The 14,496-nt window shown below is 39.8% G+C and overlaps 1 protein-coding gene across 1 annotated transcript in view; it reads right to left on the reverse strand.

Moving 5' to 3' along the window:
• Positions 1-8,720: 8,720 nt before the first annotated feature.
• The window catches only part of LOC149305366 (SH3 domain-binding protein 4-like), a 62,587-nt gene continuing 56,811 nt past the window's right edge, over positions 8,721-14,496 (reverse strand). Inside the window, exons 4-5 of the mRNA XM_089478007.1 lie at positions 13,830-14,018; positions 8,721-11,896 (exon numbers count right to left, since the gene is read on the reverse strand). Of these exons, the coding sequence (XP_089334133.1) occupies positions 11,669-11,896; positions 13,830-14,018 (417 nt within the window). The 3' untranslated portion in view covers positions 8,721-11,668. The remainder of the gene's footprint in view (positions 11,897-13,829; positions 14,019-14,496) is intronic.

Here is a 14,496-nt window from a genome sequence, read left to right on the forward strand (position 1 = left end):
ACCAACACCTTGTACTGTGCCCTGAAGCTAATAGGCAGCTTTTGTAGAGATTTTAATATAGGTGTTAAATGGTCATCCCTAGATATCCTGGTGACTAATCTTGCTGATAAGGGATCCAGATCTTTTCCTCCCAGAGACCTAGGGTGCATCAACAAATTATAATGTTCTACACCATTCTACACTGTAGAAATAATGCAGTTCAACACCACTTTAGCTGCCATGGCTTCATCCTACAGAATCCTGGTATTTGTTGTTTTGTGAGGCACCAGCAAAGTGGGCTAAAAACCTTGTAAAATTACAGACCCCAGGATTCTGTAGGATAGCACCATGGCAGTCAAAGGGGTGACAAACTACATTATTTCCACAATGTAGCTGCACCTGCAGTCCAGCACTCACCCTGGTTGTCTGATCTGTACTACCTGGTTTGAAATGTGAATGCATTTGCCTGATTTGTAAGCTTTCTGTGATGTTTGCTTCCCATCTTCTTTCGATGTGGGAGGAGGATATTCACTGCATAAGGTGGATTGTAACTTTTGCCCTAAGGCCAGAGAAGAAGAGTAAACAAAATGCTTTCAAAACATCTTCAATATGTAGCAACACAGACTTAGGAACACAATTGCTCAGACATATACAAATACAATTAACTTCTGACTGGGTCTACATGGAAATTGCCATTGCTATTAAAGGAAAGGAAGGTGCCATTCCTAAATTTTAAAATGACTGATCCTGCATACTATACTTCTTTGCATGGAAGAGCTCTCTGTGCATGGGCCATTCATTCCTGAATCAAAGTCCCAGTCTACGGTTGATAATCTGATCATTTCCGTGTATTCTGCTTGGCTGTGTCTATCAGCGTGATTTCACTGAGTGATAGAGAGAAGACCCTTGTCCGTTATGAACCTGGAGGGGAACAGAGCTGTGCGTGTACATTCAAGTCATCTATCGACTTAGGTTTTTCTTAAGCAAAGAATACTCAGAGGTGGATTTGCCAGTTCTTTCCTCTGAAATGTAGCCTACAGCACTTCGTATTTCTTAACAGTTTATCAAATGGGAGGAATTTCTCTTAAATCTGAATGAAAAGAAAGTGGGGCCAGAATGCATTCGCTTAAAGTAGCTAGTCTACCACAATTACGTGAATGTGTATTGCATTTGAACTGGCTCCCCACTGCCCGAAAATAGCATGCCATTATCCGAATTTGTGTGTGGCAGTCTATCACACAATAACGTGAAACCACATGATTGCGTTCGGATTGACTTCCCATTGCCCGAATTTGTGTGTAGTGGGTTATCACGCAATAACGTTAAACCCCATGATTGCGTTCAGTTTGCCATTGGATTATACTTCCAATTTCCCTTGTCTGATAAACTCCTTATCAATCACCTATACAAGTATTAGGACCGACTCTGGTTAATGCTGTACCTCTAATCTTTCCACCTGCAAATTCCCCATTTTCCCCAGGGAAGATCTGTAGTGGAAGTGTGCCTATATCTAAGTATACATGTCTACAAAACTTTGTGTCAGTTAGAACTATGTCTTCCCAGAAACCCTTTATCATTGGCCATGCTTGCTAGGGTTGGGGGAAGTTTCAAAGTCTGAAACATCTGAGCAACCAAAGGCTGAGAACCACTGATTTAAAGGATGAAAGAAAAATCCATCTGACTCCTATTTTAATGTAAACCAACACCATCCACATTTCCTGAATTAATAGCTGAACCAGAAACTTGATTATACCTCAGTATTTACACTTGTCTGAATTTGTAATGCAGCTGTAACAGTGGAGTGAGCTGGATTTGCAGTGAATTTGCAGTGTCAATTGAGAAACCCAGAAAGATTTTTAGTTAGGGGGCAGCCATGGAACTGGCTGCAGTTGTTGCTCATCTTTGGATAAAATATTGTATTATCCATGGAGAACAAGGCAGATCTACAAGTTGAAGGCTTCATTGTGCAATGAGTATCACCAAAGCAGCTTCTTTCCTGGTGTAATCATGGTTTTAAAACCATATGTAGTGGTGTCCAGTAACAAGGTCCAAAGACCTTATGAGCTTCCACTTCTCTCTTTCTTACCAAAGGTAACACATCCTGCATTACTCAAAGGGATTATCATTGCTTGTGAGAGTGTTGAGCACATAACAAAGTTGAAAGGAATATTTTCCTCACGTGTCATTTAAAAAAATATATTATTTTCATTTTCTGCTTCTCATTTTGAGGCAAGTCTAGAAGGAACAGGAATCCTAACAAATCAATTATCTGTGTACAAATAGTATGCCTCATTGGTTGCAAAGGCTGCAGTTCACTTAGATTATTCCCTTTCAAGTTCTGATTCTGCCCCAGGCTAACTCACAACCCAACTCAGTGTCAGAATGTTTTAAATCACAAACCTGGCTAAGAAAGTAGCACAATGAACAGATTGCTTACTACTCTGGTGTAGTGATGTAGCCTGGTGTTGACTGTGATCAAATCCTACATCTACCTTGAGCTCACAAGGCAGCTCTAACCCTGAACATGGAGAAAGCCAGTTTTGCAATCTCAAGCCTTTCTAGGGTCATGCTGGTGGCATGAAGGTAAGAGTGGATAAGTTGGTTTTATTTATTTTAGTATTTGTGTTTTTTGCATTGTTTTAGTTTTTTAAACTTTCTTTTCTGCCATCTCACCTGAACTAATTTGGAATGGAATGATTTAAACCAGCACTAAGGCTAGAATAAATTTCCTCCCATTTAGGAGACACAGTTGGGAAGTGGAGAGGCTTTAGATTTTATTAATGCATGCCATACTCCCAATTTCCACAAACATCACTGAGACATGTGGGTTGGGAAAGGATCTAAGGCTTGTTCTTTTTCTCTAACAGGGGGCATTACTCTGCACTCTTCAAAGGGATTATAGGCATGTACCTTTATTGTGTGCCTTTGTACAAGTTTCTTTTCATCATCTTTATCAATGTATGTGTCTGCTCCTTTGGGGGGAAAAATGGGATCACCACCATCACCTGTTTACAGGCTGGCCTGGCTTGTACCTAGTTAGAAAGTAGATGTGCAAGTTAGTAGTGGTGTTGAACAGTAACACCAAAAGTGGGGTGTAAAAATTGTAAGCCAGCAATGTAGTATGTATGCACTGTCTTTATATTCTTACCAAATGCCAGTTTTAGTTGGGTACATTTTTACATTTTACAGTTTTACATTCTCATCTTGTCTTTAGCTGCACTTTTAAGAAAGCTGCCTACACTAGTTGTGGAAGAATGAAAGGAGACTAAGGGCTAAAATACACAGCCCTTTTGCACTGCCTTCCAGGCAATTTGGGAGTACAGTGTTAACATGCCACATGCTCCCAAGATGCCCAGAAGCTACCCAGAAGCCACCCGACTATTTAGACAAGGGTGGCTTCATGATGCTCAAGTGGCATGATGTTTACACAGCACATGCTGCCGGAGTGTCATGAAACTGGCTTTTGGCTGCCATGCGGCAGCAAAGGCAGCTTTTTGCTGCCCAAAAAAGGAGTCGCTCTTTGCTGCTCCTTTTTCGGGCAACTTCAAGGCAGATTAGAGCAGTTGTCGTGGCCCCAATCCATCTTCAGAAGGGGTGACTTCAAGCAGCTCCTTCTGGCTGTCTATTTCAGCCCTAAGTCCCTCATGCTGTATAATAGTTAAAACTTTTATTTATTTTGGCCTTATCACCAATTGGCCTGCTTCAGGAGTTATAAAATAAACAAAAACACGTTTAGTATATATGTGATATTGAGACAGCATATAAAAATCTACATGAAATACATGTGGTCCTCCTGATCCATGGATTTTTTATCTATGGATTTAAGCATCTTCAGCTTGAAAATATTCAAAAGAAGTATAAATTTCCAAAGTAAACCTTGATTTTCCATTTTTTATAAGGGACATAATTTTGCTCTTCTATTATATTTATTGGGACTGGAGCATCCTCGGATTTTGTTATCCACGGGGGATCCTGGAACCAAACTCCAGTAGATAACAAGGTCCCACTGTAGTTGCTATTGTACATATATATATATATATATATATATACACACACACACACACACACACACACACATATATACCAATTCTCAGAAATTTCTGGAGTTATTAGAAGGAAGGAAATAGGTCTACCAATGGGTTCATATTTATGGATTTCTTTGAGATGGCTTCAGCAAGGAGAATTTTTATATTAAATATTTTATCTCCAAATCTTCATTCAAACCCTCATTTGGAGGTACAATGTTCGATATAAAAATTCTAGAAAAAAATGGTTATAGACTGTACAACTTTTTAAATCTATCACATTAGCTAGATAAAATCGAGCAGAGTAACATTGAGGGCAGATTATATCATATGTCTTCTCATTGGTTCTCCTTTATGAAGCTCTCTAACTGACTCCACTCTCTAAATAATGAGGGAGGGAGTAAGGAGACATTTAGAAAAGAATTAACAGCATAAAATGAAAAACATACATGGCATATTTGTAACCTTCTCTCAGATAGGAAGTGGTAAACAGGAATAGTTTAGAAAAGTGTGTCTTAAGCTAACTAATATGGAGGGTCTGGCAATATTTTCCCCCCTCTAGTATTCAAGGTAATGGCTCCACATTTGTGCCCACTTACTACAACTATTTGCTTATTTCCTGGAAATATACCAAGGACTAGCAGTCAACAGCTTGCAGACTGGCACCATTCCATGGTTCACCAGTTTGGGTAGCACTGGTTTAGAATCTCCCAGTGCAATATATTTTGTGCTTCAGATAAATTATCATATTTCAGATTCTCCTTTTGACCTTGACGTTGTTTTCTGGAAAAGACTGGACTGAAAGGAACATGCTAAACCTTCCTAATCAAAAGACTTCCCAGCAGAATAACTTGTGCAGGTGTTCATTTAGATTCCTCCAGGCTCACACTGTCAGGAATGTGTGGAATGCGGGGAAAGAAACCCAAACTCTGCAACCACCTGGACTCTTTGCTCAGGGTCAATTTTAGAAGTTATTCATGCTAGGCTTGCTTTTTAATTTGTAACTGCAAATACTTTGCTAAGTCACAATCCCTTTCTTCCAGCAACAGCTTGTAAACAAGGCCTGTGATCCACTAGATTCAGAATTCTGCAGCAGCCTTGCACAACCCAGAGTAAAGATATTAGAAAGAAATATCATAGATTTTCCTGGGGAGCAAAACTTTCTGGAAAATTGGACTCCAACCCATTTTAGTATAACACGGTCGTATCTCTTCCATTTGCAAAAGTATATCGGCTAGCCACCCAATTCATAAAATATTCAGTGAAGTGACTACCAAGTAACATGACATAAATGAGTTTTTCACTGACAGTGTTTCTAACTCAGGGGGCAATTGCTCTGAGGGAGTGGGAACCATGTAATTCCTCCAGATGTTGGACTGCAAGTACCATCAGCCCTAGGCACCATGGCCAATGTTGAAGAATGCTGGGTGAACCAGTCCAGCAAGATCTGGAGGGCCATAAGATTCCTGTACCTGCTCTAAATTTATGTTCTAGGTGATGCATAGCTTGATCAAGATTGTTGTTGTATGGCTTCAAGTCAGTTCTGATTTATGGCAATCCTAAAGAGATTGTGATTTCAATTGGTGTTGCTTTATTACAAGCAGGGTTTAAACTGTACTGGGGGCTTAGTATAAATCCCAATCCTCATCCTTGAAGCAGTCATTTTCTGTTTTGTAATCTGCCTTGATTCCTTCGGGAAAAGGTGTAATATAAAAAATCATCATCATCATCATCATTGTCTGCTTCTATAATATCCAGTTTACTAAAAGCAATACTTAATGAGAGTCAGATTCTTTCAGTACAAGGAAACAGTAAGAATTTGGCGGCTCTGAGAACAAGAGAAGAGTGAGGGGATGAATTTCTGAGGTGAGCTTGACTGTTGCCTTTTTCATTTCTGGACAGAAAGGGATACAGTTAAATGGCTCCCTGCCGTTTCTCTGGGAAGCTGTAGTGGTTCAGTCTGAACAGGTACTATTTTAGAAGACCGTATCAAGTAGAACCTGTGCTGCCACAGGGCTGAAATAAATCATCTGCCAGATGGGGGAATGCAGAGAAAGGTATGCATTGCAGTCCTGCGGCTACATAAAAGGAGAGCACGCTAAATTGCAGAAGCTCAGAATGGATGTATTTTCAGTTTTGTTTGCCAGTGTTATTCCTTTGTGTTGGCAAAATCCATAAACATGCACATTTCTTTTGATACTTCAGTAGGCCCTCTACATTCATGGGAGTTAAGGGCACAGGACCCTTGTGAAAGTGGGGAAACCGCAAATAAAAGAAAACACTATTTTTTCTTTATCAGAGAGAACACCTCTTTAGGTATTCCCAGGTCCTCCTACACAACTCTGTGATCAACATTTTCCAGAAGGTGACCATAGAATTGCTCTGGGGGACCTACAAATGCCTGGAGAACTGTTCTCTTTAGGAATCTCTGAGTCCTCCAGCACAGCCTCTGCTGCATGTTGACTATAAAGTCATGCTGGAGAAGCTAGAGATTCCCAGAGAGAACATATTGATCAAATCCGTGAATAATTAAATCTGCAAAAGTCAAAGCTGCACATGTGGAGGGCTGACAGTATTTCCCAACTTTCAGATGCATGAGGCTCCAGAGAGATGTATAGCCACTGAGCTATTTGGATGTTGGATGCTTCTGGTATATCTATAATTAACATGAGCTTTGGTTGCAGGGAGGCAATGAGGATTCTCCATGATGCACAAGTCACACTGTTTAACAGATTTAAAGTGGACAGTCCAACAAAACATGGCTTAATTGCCTGTGCTGCATAGACTGAAAAACAAACAGGTAAGGGTTGTTGTTATTTTTGGTCAAGCATCCCAGGAACAATGTGGCCAACAGGCCTTGAAGATATTTCCCAGAATGACTGATCAAAATCCAAAATCCCCAGAATTCCCCAATATTTATTATTGCCCCCATACAGACAGGCCAAAATAAAGCTGCTTTGGGTCACTTTGGAGGTATGCTGTTTAAATGATGCATGCGTCCAAAGAGTCTGGAAGCCACGTCAAAGCCATAATCCAGTCCTAAGTACAGCAGCCAACACAGAACCTGTTCCCCTATTGCTCAAGAAGCATCTGACTTTCATTTCCATCCCCTCCTGTGCGTGAACTTGGATGCAAAAGGTAGAAACACAACCTCTGTTGCAACTCCCCCTCACATCAGGGATTACTCACATGGGGATGAGAACATCCACCAGCCACTTCCTGAGCAACAGGGGAATGGACCCCCATTGATTTGAACTGGGAGACTTTCATGTAGCCCTTAAAATAGGATCTACCTAGGGTTCATATGTAACAGTCATAAGAGCATAACTCTAGGTTAAATATTCATAACTGCCACAGAGGAATCCAGCTGCTAATAACAACTACTACTGATGATGAGATCTCCAGGGGAATGGCATATGGGCCACTCCCACCTCTCTATCTTGAAAACAAGCCTGTGAAGTATATTAGATTAAAAGAAAACAACTGATCCAAGATCATCTAACAACCACATGGCTAAGTGGAGATTTGAACCCAACTCTCTCTCTCATGGATTAATTTTATGCATTTTTAAAAAAAGGAAATCTAGGACAAAGCTGTAATGACAGATGTGCCCATCATTTCTTTCAGTTTTATAAATAAAATGTTGAATGTAATAGCAGCGACCAGTTTATTTTGTTGCTTTAATTCAAATTAGAAAGGGGGAAATTTTTGCCTCTGCAACAGAAAATAATGCTGTAATTTTGCTCAAAAATAAAAAAAAATTTGGTCCCCAAACATAAGTCCCCTCTGGTTGTGACTTCTGTTATGTACATTAAAGGCCTTTAGTGTTTTTAAAGGCAGTTTTGGGGGAGTTTATGCAAATCCATTGCTCCTGGAGGCATTCAGGAACAGCAACCCAGCTTTTAAAGGTATTTTTCACTGGAGGGAGCTCAAAAGTGGGGTTGGGTCTGCATGTGGTCCATGAGCCTCCCTCCCTCCTGCAGCTGCCTCTAATAGGCCAAAGGAAGCCCTGGAACAAGGCCAAACTTACCATTAAGCAGAGGGAGGTAGCTGCTCCAGGCAGTAGATATTACCTTAATTGGTGATTACTGCAACAAATGTTACTTAATTGGCAATTATTGTATTTTTCCTGTCCTCAGAACAGAGAGGCTGCTGCCACACAGCAGAATTAATACAGTTTGACACTGCTTTAACTGTCACAGCTCCATCCTATGGAATCGTGGGATTTGCACTTTGTTGTGACACCAGAGTTCTTTGACAGAGAAAGCTAAATATCGCACAAAACTACAAATTCTAAGATTCCATAGCATTGATCCATGACACTTCAAATAGTGTCTAACTGCATTAATGCTGCAGTGCAGATGCAGCCAGAGAGAGATATATATTTTCTGCCATAGGTGCCAAAAGAACCAACTTGGCCTAGGATAGGGGATGTGTGCAGTTTGCATAATAATATCTTGAATTAGCCCAGCCTTGCAGACAAGGAAGAGAGAAACCTAAAACATGTTAGAGTACTTTAACATAGCATTCTGATCCAATTATTTCTGATAGGCGCCAGAGTCTCTGCACCAAATGTTAACAGGTTTTGACAATAGCTTTTATTTCAGTCATCACCAGAACAAAAATCTATGTCTGATGCAGGCAAATCTTTTGTTTCGAAATAGTAAGAAAAGGCTCAAGCCAAGCCCTCACAAAATGAATCAGGCAAAAACAAGGCTGTGTTCAAATATCTGCTTTAATTGTATAATTTTGACAATTTTTTTTAAAAAAATGTACAACAGACTACTTGTACAGTTCATTAATGTAAAATCCAAAGCAAGCTTACCTTGTAAGATCATACTTTGAGTGAAAGGCATTTGGCAGAACATACAAACCACTCCAACTATGTGCTGGGAGGTGATATTTTAGTCAAAACGGGGCTTGGGGAGATCATGCAGCAACTGCATTGACTAATCTAGAAAAGCTGCTGCTGTGATTCTGTGATGGTGGTGGTCTGGTGGCAGTCATCTAGGGAAGCTTCTAGGCTTTAAGTCAAAACATGAAAAGGCATGCAAGACCTGAGGTAGTTTGACAAAACTGGCAGAAGAACAAGGCAAACCAATTCATCCTCCTGCTCCCCAATCTATTATGGAAGACCTGATCTAGTTTCAGGAGATGAAACCTTCTCCAACATCTAGCTCTAAAATTCTATTTATAAAACTGATTAAAATCTCATTGCTTTGGCTCGAATCCTGGCCCTCATAATAAAGCTACCAACTAGTTCTTCGTTTGAATCTATAGTCCGTAATCCCTATGCCAAGCTCACAGATGCCAAAGGGAGAAACAGTGCTGGCACAGATCCAGGTGCAGAATAAGGCTAACTTGGATGCTGATCTCCTTGTTGTGACATCAACAGCTCAGTGTTTGCCTACAACACAGTGAGAACATCCATATCCACATGCACATGACTGATTCCCATGGCCCACCATCCAAGGTACTGAACATACCACAGTGAAAGGGAAGCCTCCATCGCCAACCTGCTTCTGCTCTGGATCTCCAATCTGCATCTTTCCTACCTCCAAAGATCTTATTGAAGACCTTGTGGAGATCCTGATCTTGTAGGGGGGGGATTACATACTTTGGAAAAATAAATGTTCCATGAGCATGTGAAAAGAATATGCTAACTTAACCAAGTTCAAATCTGTGGTGTGAAAACTTGCATAGGAATCTGCTCCCCAGCTCTTTTAACAAAATCCTAAGATTAAGGTGCTTTCAACCAAATACAGCTGACAGTGTAAGTTGAGGGACTATTTAAAAGAATAAAAAGGTGGAAAGAAGGGGGAGGGAACAAAGAAATAAAAAGAAATGTGGCAGCACCTTTAAAAAGAGCTCCTTTAAATGATAAAATAAATAACAGATGCTCCCCCCCCCCAGAACATTAAACCTGAATACAAACAACATAAATGCTTTTCTTAGTTAGATTCTACTTTGATGAAACTCTGGAACTGCTAGTAAGAAAACTGTGTTGCATAACCCCAAGTTGTTGAAAGGTCACCTTGACAAAGCAGGAACATTTCCTTCATTTGAGAAAAACAGGTTTAAAAAGTTACTTATAGTAGCCATACTGCTAAAAGGTCTTATGCAAATCTTGACCAAAAAAGAAACCCTTTAGTAGACAATATTTGAAAAGCACCTCATTATTTTTTTAGATTTAATAAATGTTTTTAATATGAAAAGGTATTTTTGTGCAAAAAGCAAACACTCACCTATACAATAACCCCCCCCCCCAACAAACTTTCCCACATGAAATATCTTCGAGTTAAGAGGTAGACTGAAAGGGTTTCATGAAACTTTCATGTACAAGTAGAACAACTAGACTTATTTTTTAATAGCTGTTATCTAGAATATGAAGCCACAAGATGATACCGCTTCATCTCTTGGTTGTCCATGACAGCATTACTTGTCATACAACACGTGTGGTGAGTATCAGTGAATACCAATGGTCTAGAATTAGCAAATAAGCCAAGATATTGTACACTTGGAGCATGACTACAGCAGAAAAAATGCCAAATGAAGCATTTCTAATTGATCTTAGTAGATTTCAGATCAGACAGAAAGCTAGACCTTGACTAGGCGATAAATCAGTGTTCTAGGCTGTAAATAGTTCAAGATGTAATTAGGAGTCATATGATGGAAAGTTTTTTCATCATAGTCCCTTCCTTCCCTTCTTTCTTTTTTAAAACTGAGAAGTGAGCATTTAGTCTTGTGAGCTCCTCGCTTACAGCTTGACAGCCCAGAAGCTGGCTTACTGCCTCAGTCCAAGCTCAGTGATGGCACAATTAAGAACCACCAATAAAACACCCACTTGCCATATTATAAAATATATCCATACATTGTACACCACTAAAGATGGCCATGGAGCTGCTGATACAGAATGAAATGTTAAATGACATGAAATGTTACCTTTTGCCATATATGGCATCCACTGAAATTTATTTCTCCTAAATGTGGAAAGCGATGGGGAAGTCCTATAACCTTAAACTGTTTCTGTTATTTTTTTGGATCTGAAGCAGACAAAAGTGAAGCACACCTTTTCCACAGATGCGACATCTTGTGCTAAATTTTGCATTACAAAAGTAAGCTAAATTGAAAAAAGTGTGCATTTTCCTCCTTTACAAAAAGATATACATAATGGGGGAGAGTTACTAACACTGATAAGCTCACAACAGGTGGTGGAGTTTACATACTGACTGATCTATCAACAGTTCTGAGTCACACATTACAAATCCAAATCCTTGTAAGGAGATATAAGACTGTGCTTCATTTTAATACGTATTAATGATTCAAAGTGTTTAAACAAACAAAAAAACATTTTTATGTTACATCAAAAGAGGAACTTTTTCCCAAAGTGATTTCAACTTTCCAGTCCAACATTTGCAAATGCCTTTTAAAAGTTCAGTTTTAAATGTTACAAATTAAGAAAAGCTGTCAATCACACTGTGCACAGAATACTGTCTTGGGTGTCCTCAGCAAAGGGTAGAGGCGAGAATAAGGAGTTTGCACTTGGAGCCCAGCAATCGTTGCTCATAACTTTGGCATGTCAGAACTGTTCTCCCTTTCTCACACCATTAGTTAAAAGCATAAAAACAAACAGCAATGTGTTCTGATGAAATTACAACTCTTCATCAGATAGCATAATCATCGTGTTCTTCTTGTGGACTAAAGGCAGCTGCCCGTAGTATATCCAAGGAATTCACTAAAATTAGGGTTCCTGTAAGATGCTTCCAACGTTTTGTGATAGGATTCTTCATCTTATCAAGACCAATATGAAGTTCTTGGGTAACATCACGGTAACTGTCTCCCATCTGATTGCTCCATGTGAGCATGAAATCATACGCTGGTTTCCACATTGCCTGCCAAAGGCAAGAGAATGGCATTAACATGGGTTATAAGCAATATCTAGTACTAGAATTTATTTCTTGTGGATAGAGTACTAGAACATGGAAAACACAATCACCTGTAACAAGTTATGGGAGCAGGAGTGCAGTACATGGGAGATAGAAAACTGCATTTCAAAAGAAATGTTATGAGAGAGGGAAAAGGTACTTTACTGGTGTGCAGTATAATGGTTTCTAGGGTGGGTTACAGACTGCTGATAAGCGGCGGTCTGCTACCGCCACCGGTTGCAGCGTCCAGAAACCGCAGCAGCCAAACGGCGCGGTTCCTGGACGCTGCAAAGAAGGAGCGTGAAAATCACACTCCTTCCTGTGCCCCGGAAGAGACGCTGCAAGTGCCGAAGCGCGCACTCGTGGCGTCAATTCCGGGGTGCGACGTGCGGACACAGTGCATCCGCTACGTCAAGATGGCGGCAGCCATGTGGAATGGCTGCTGCCATTTCGTACGGACTCAGTCCGTACTAGGGTTAGGGGCGTCTGGAAGAGACGCCCCTTTCTAACCCTAGTACGGACTGAGTCTGTGCTAGGGTGCCCATTTGTAACTGGCCCATGTTTTATTTTTAAAGGAATCCTGCCTTTCTCCCATTGCAGGCCCCAATGTGACTTACAACATGAATTCAAACAGAATATAGCTAACACTCTACTATAGTGGCAATGTTACTTAATAAAAGAAAATATTAGAGTCATTTTGAGAGGAACTTTGCATGTTTTATACTATCCTCTTATCAATCTTAAGGATTTAATCCTGCCACTCCAAAAAGATAACAAAAAGAAATAAAAGATTAACAAACAATGCAATGACTACTGCAACCCCGTGTTACAAAAATAGTAATTATAATAAATTACCTTTTAAAAAGTAACTAGAATGAATTATTTTTAGACCATCCAAGTTCAGTATAGTAAGCACCTACAGGATAGCAGGTAATGAACTCTCCTAGTCTATAATTTGACAGGGCCAGGAAGAAGCAAGTAAACCCATCTCCACCAATGCAAAATAAGCACAATACAAAATGGAGCCTGCCCTTTTCCTATATGGTGTCAGTGCTTGGGAAGAATGAGTAAAACACCTTTTATCAATTCCTTCCCCAGCCCATTTTGCCACCTGCCTTCCCTCCAAGTATACTAAAGCTTCTTGTGAGCCAACAAAAGCCCTTAACCCAGCTGTCCTTATACCAGAGATCATTTTAAATGCTCCAGGGTTATCCAGACACATGTTTTCTTGGCATTACATGTTTTGGAAAACTTACAAACTAGAGTCTTATTTGGAATTCACAAGAAATTGTCATAATGAACTAAGGGCAGATTTGTCTTTAATGTAGCATCATCCACAAAATCTACAATGAGCAAAGAAAGGAGTAAGGAAAGGCCTCCAACATAAAGCACATCAGACCAAGTCCAAAAACATAGCTGCCAATTCAGATAAGTAATGCAAACTTTCTGGCAGTAAATGGCTTCTTGTTCCACATCACTGCAATATATGTATATACTGGCAATAGTTAGGTGGAAGTCAAGAAACAAATCACTGTTACCTTTTCCAGCTTCCCAGGGTTGAAATGAGCCTGTGAAATGGCTGCAGTTTCCATGTGGCTAGTGTTTGCTCATACATAATAATCACATCTGTCATGCATCACAATACTTTTTGTGATAAATGAAACTTGTGTGAGACTGCAGAAGAAGAAGCCTTAAGGATGAAGACACTTCTTTCCATATGGCGGCATTTTTTGGCCACAGTGACTGTACAATAAAAATTGTTACACACCCCAGAGTAGGCTGTTGTCATCATTCAAGATTGGAAAGGCAGATGAACATAACACCAAGTTGCTTTTGCAGTCTATTGTGCAGAGTCAGTCACCCAGCAAGCCCTGAATATATTACATGAACGTTTTCTTACCTCACTATCTACAGCTCCATTCTTGTCCCGATGGGGAGCCTCATAGGCATCCATTTGTTGCTTGGAGACCTTGGCCAGTTTCTCTGCAAGTTCTCTCCACTGCTGGGCTACTTCCACTGCCGTAGTCAAAAGCACAAAATCCTGAATGAGCCTGACGACCAATCCCTGGCAGTCCATTTTCAGTAAGGCCTGAAAGAAAGCAAAACAACCGTCATGGACACCCACTTTCTATATAGCCAGGGTTTCCTAGTTTAAACCAGATTGATGATTTAAAAAGAAAGAAAGAAAAGAAAAGAAAAGAAAGAATACTCCTGGTTTTTTTTTTTTGATTATTCATATTTTTAAAAATCTGGGTATTTACTACCCCTCTTACTCGAACAACAACGACTGTTTGAATTTAAACATTTTAACTTTAACATTTTATTGACAATTGTTCATTGTTAAGATCAGAATCCAGTAACAGTTGCTTCTTTTTAATCAATTTATTTTATAGTGCAAGAAATGCCATTCAGAAACAAATCCTTCAATTAACATAAGTTCAACCAAAACAATCTCCAGAGTCCTTTGTATGTTTTATTATGTATAGTCTACATATATTCAGATTTTACAGGAAAAATAAGTAGTAAAAAATGGTGTTTCACTGAAAGATGTAAATCATTTCAAAGCC

The sequence above is a fragment of the Sceloporus occidentalis genome, unplaced genomic scaffold (assembly GCF_023333645.1).
Source record: "Sceloporus occidentalis isolate IW3139 unplaced genomic scaffold, rSceOcc1.0.p SCAF_12, whole genome shotgun sequence".
In the NCBI taxonomy this organism is placed as follows: domain Eukaryota; kingdom Metazoa; phylum Chordata; class Lepidosauria; order Squamata; family Phrynosomatidae; genus Sceloporus; species Sceloporus occidentalis.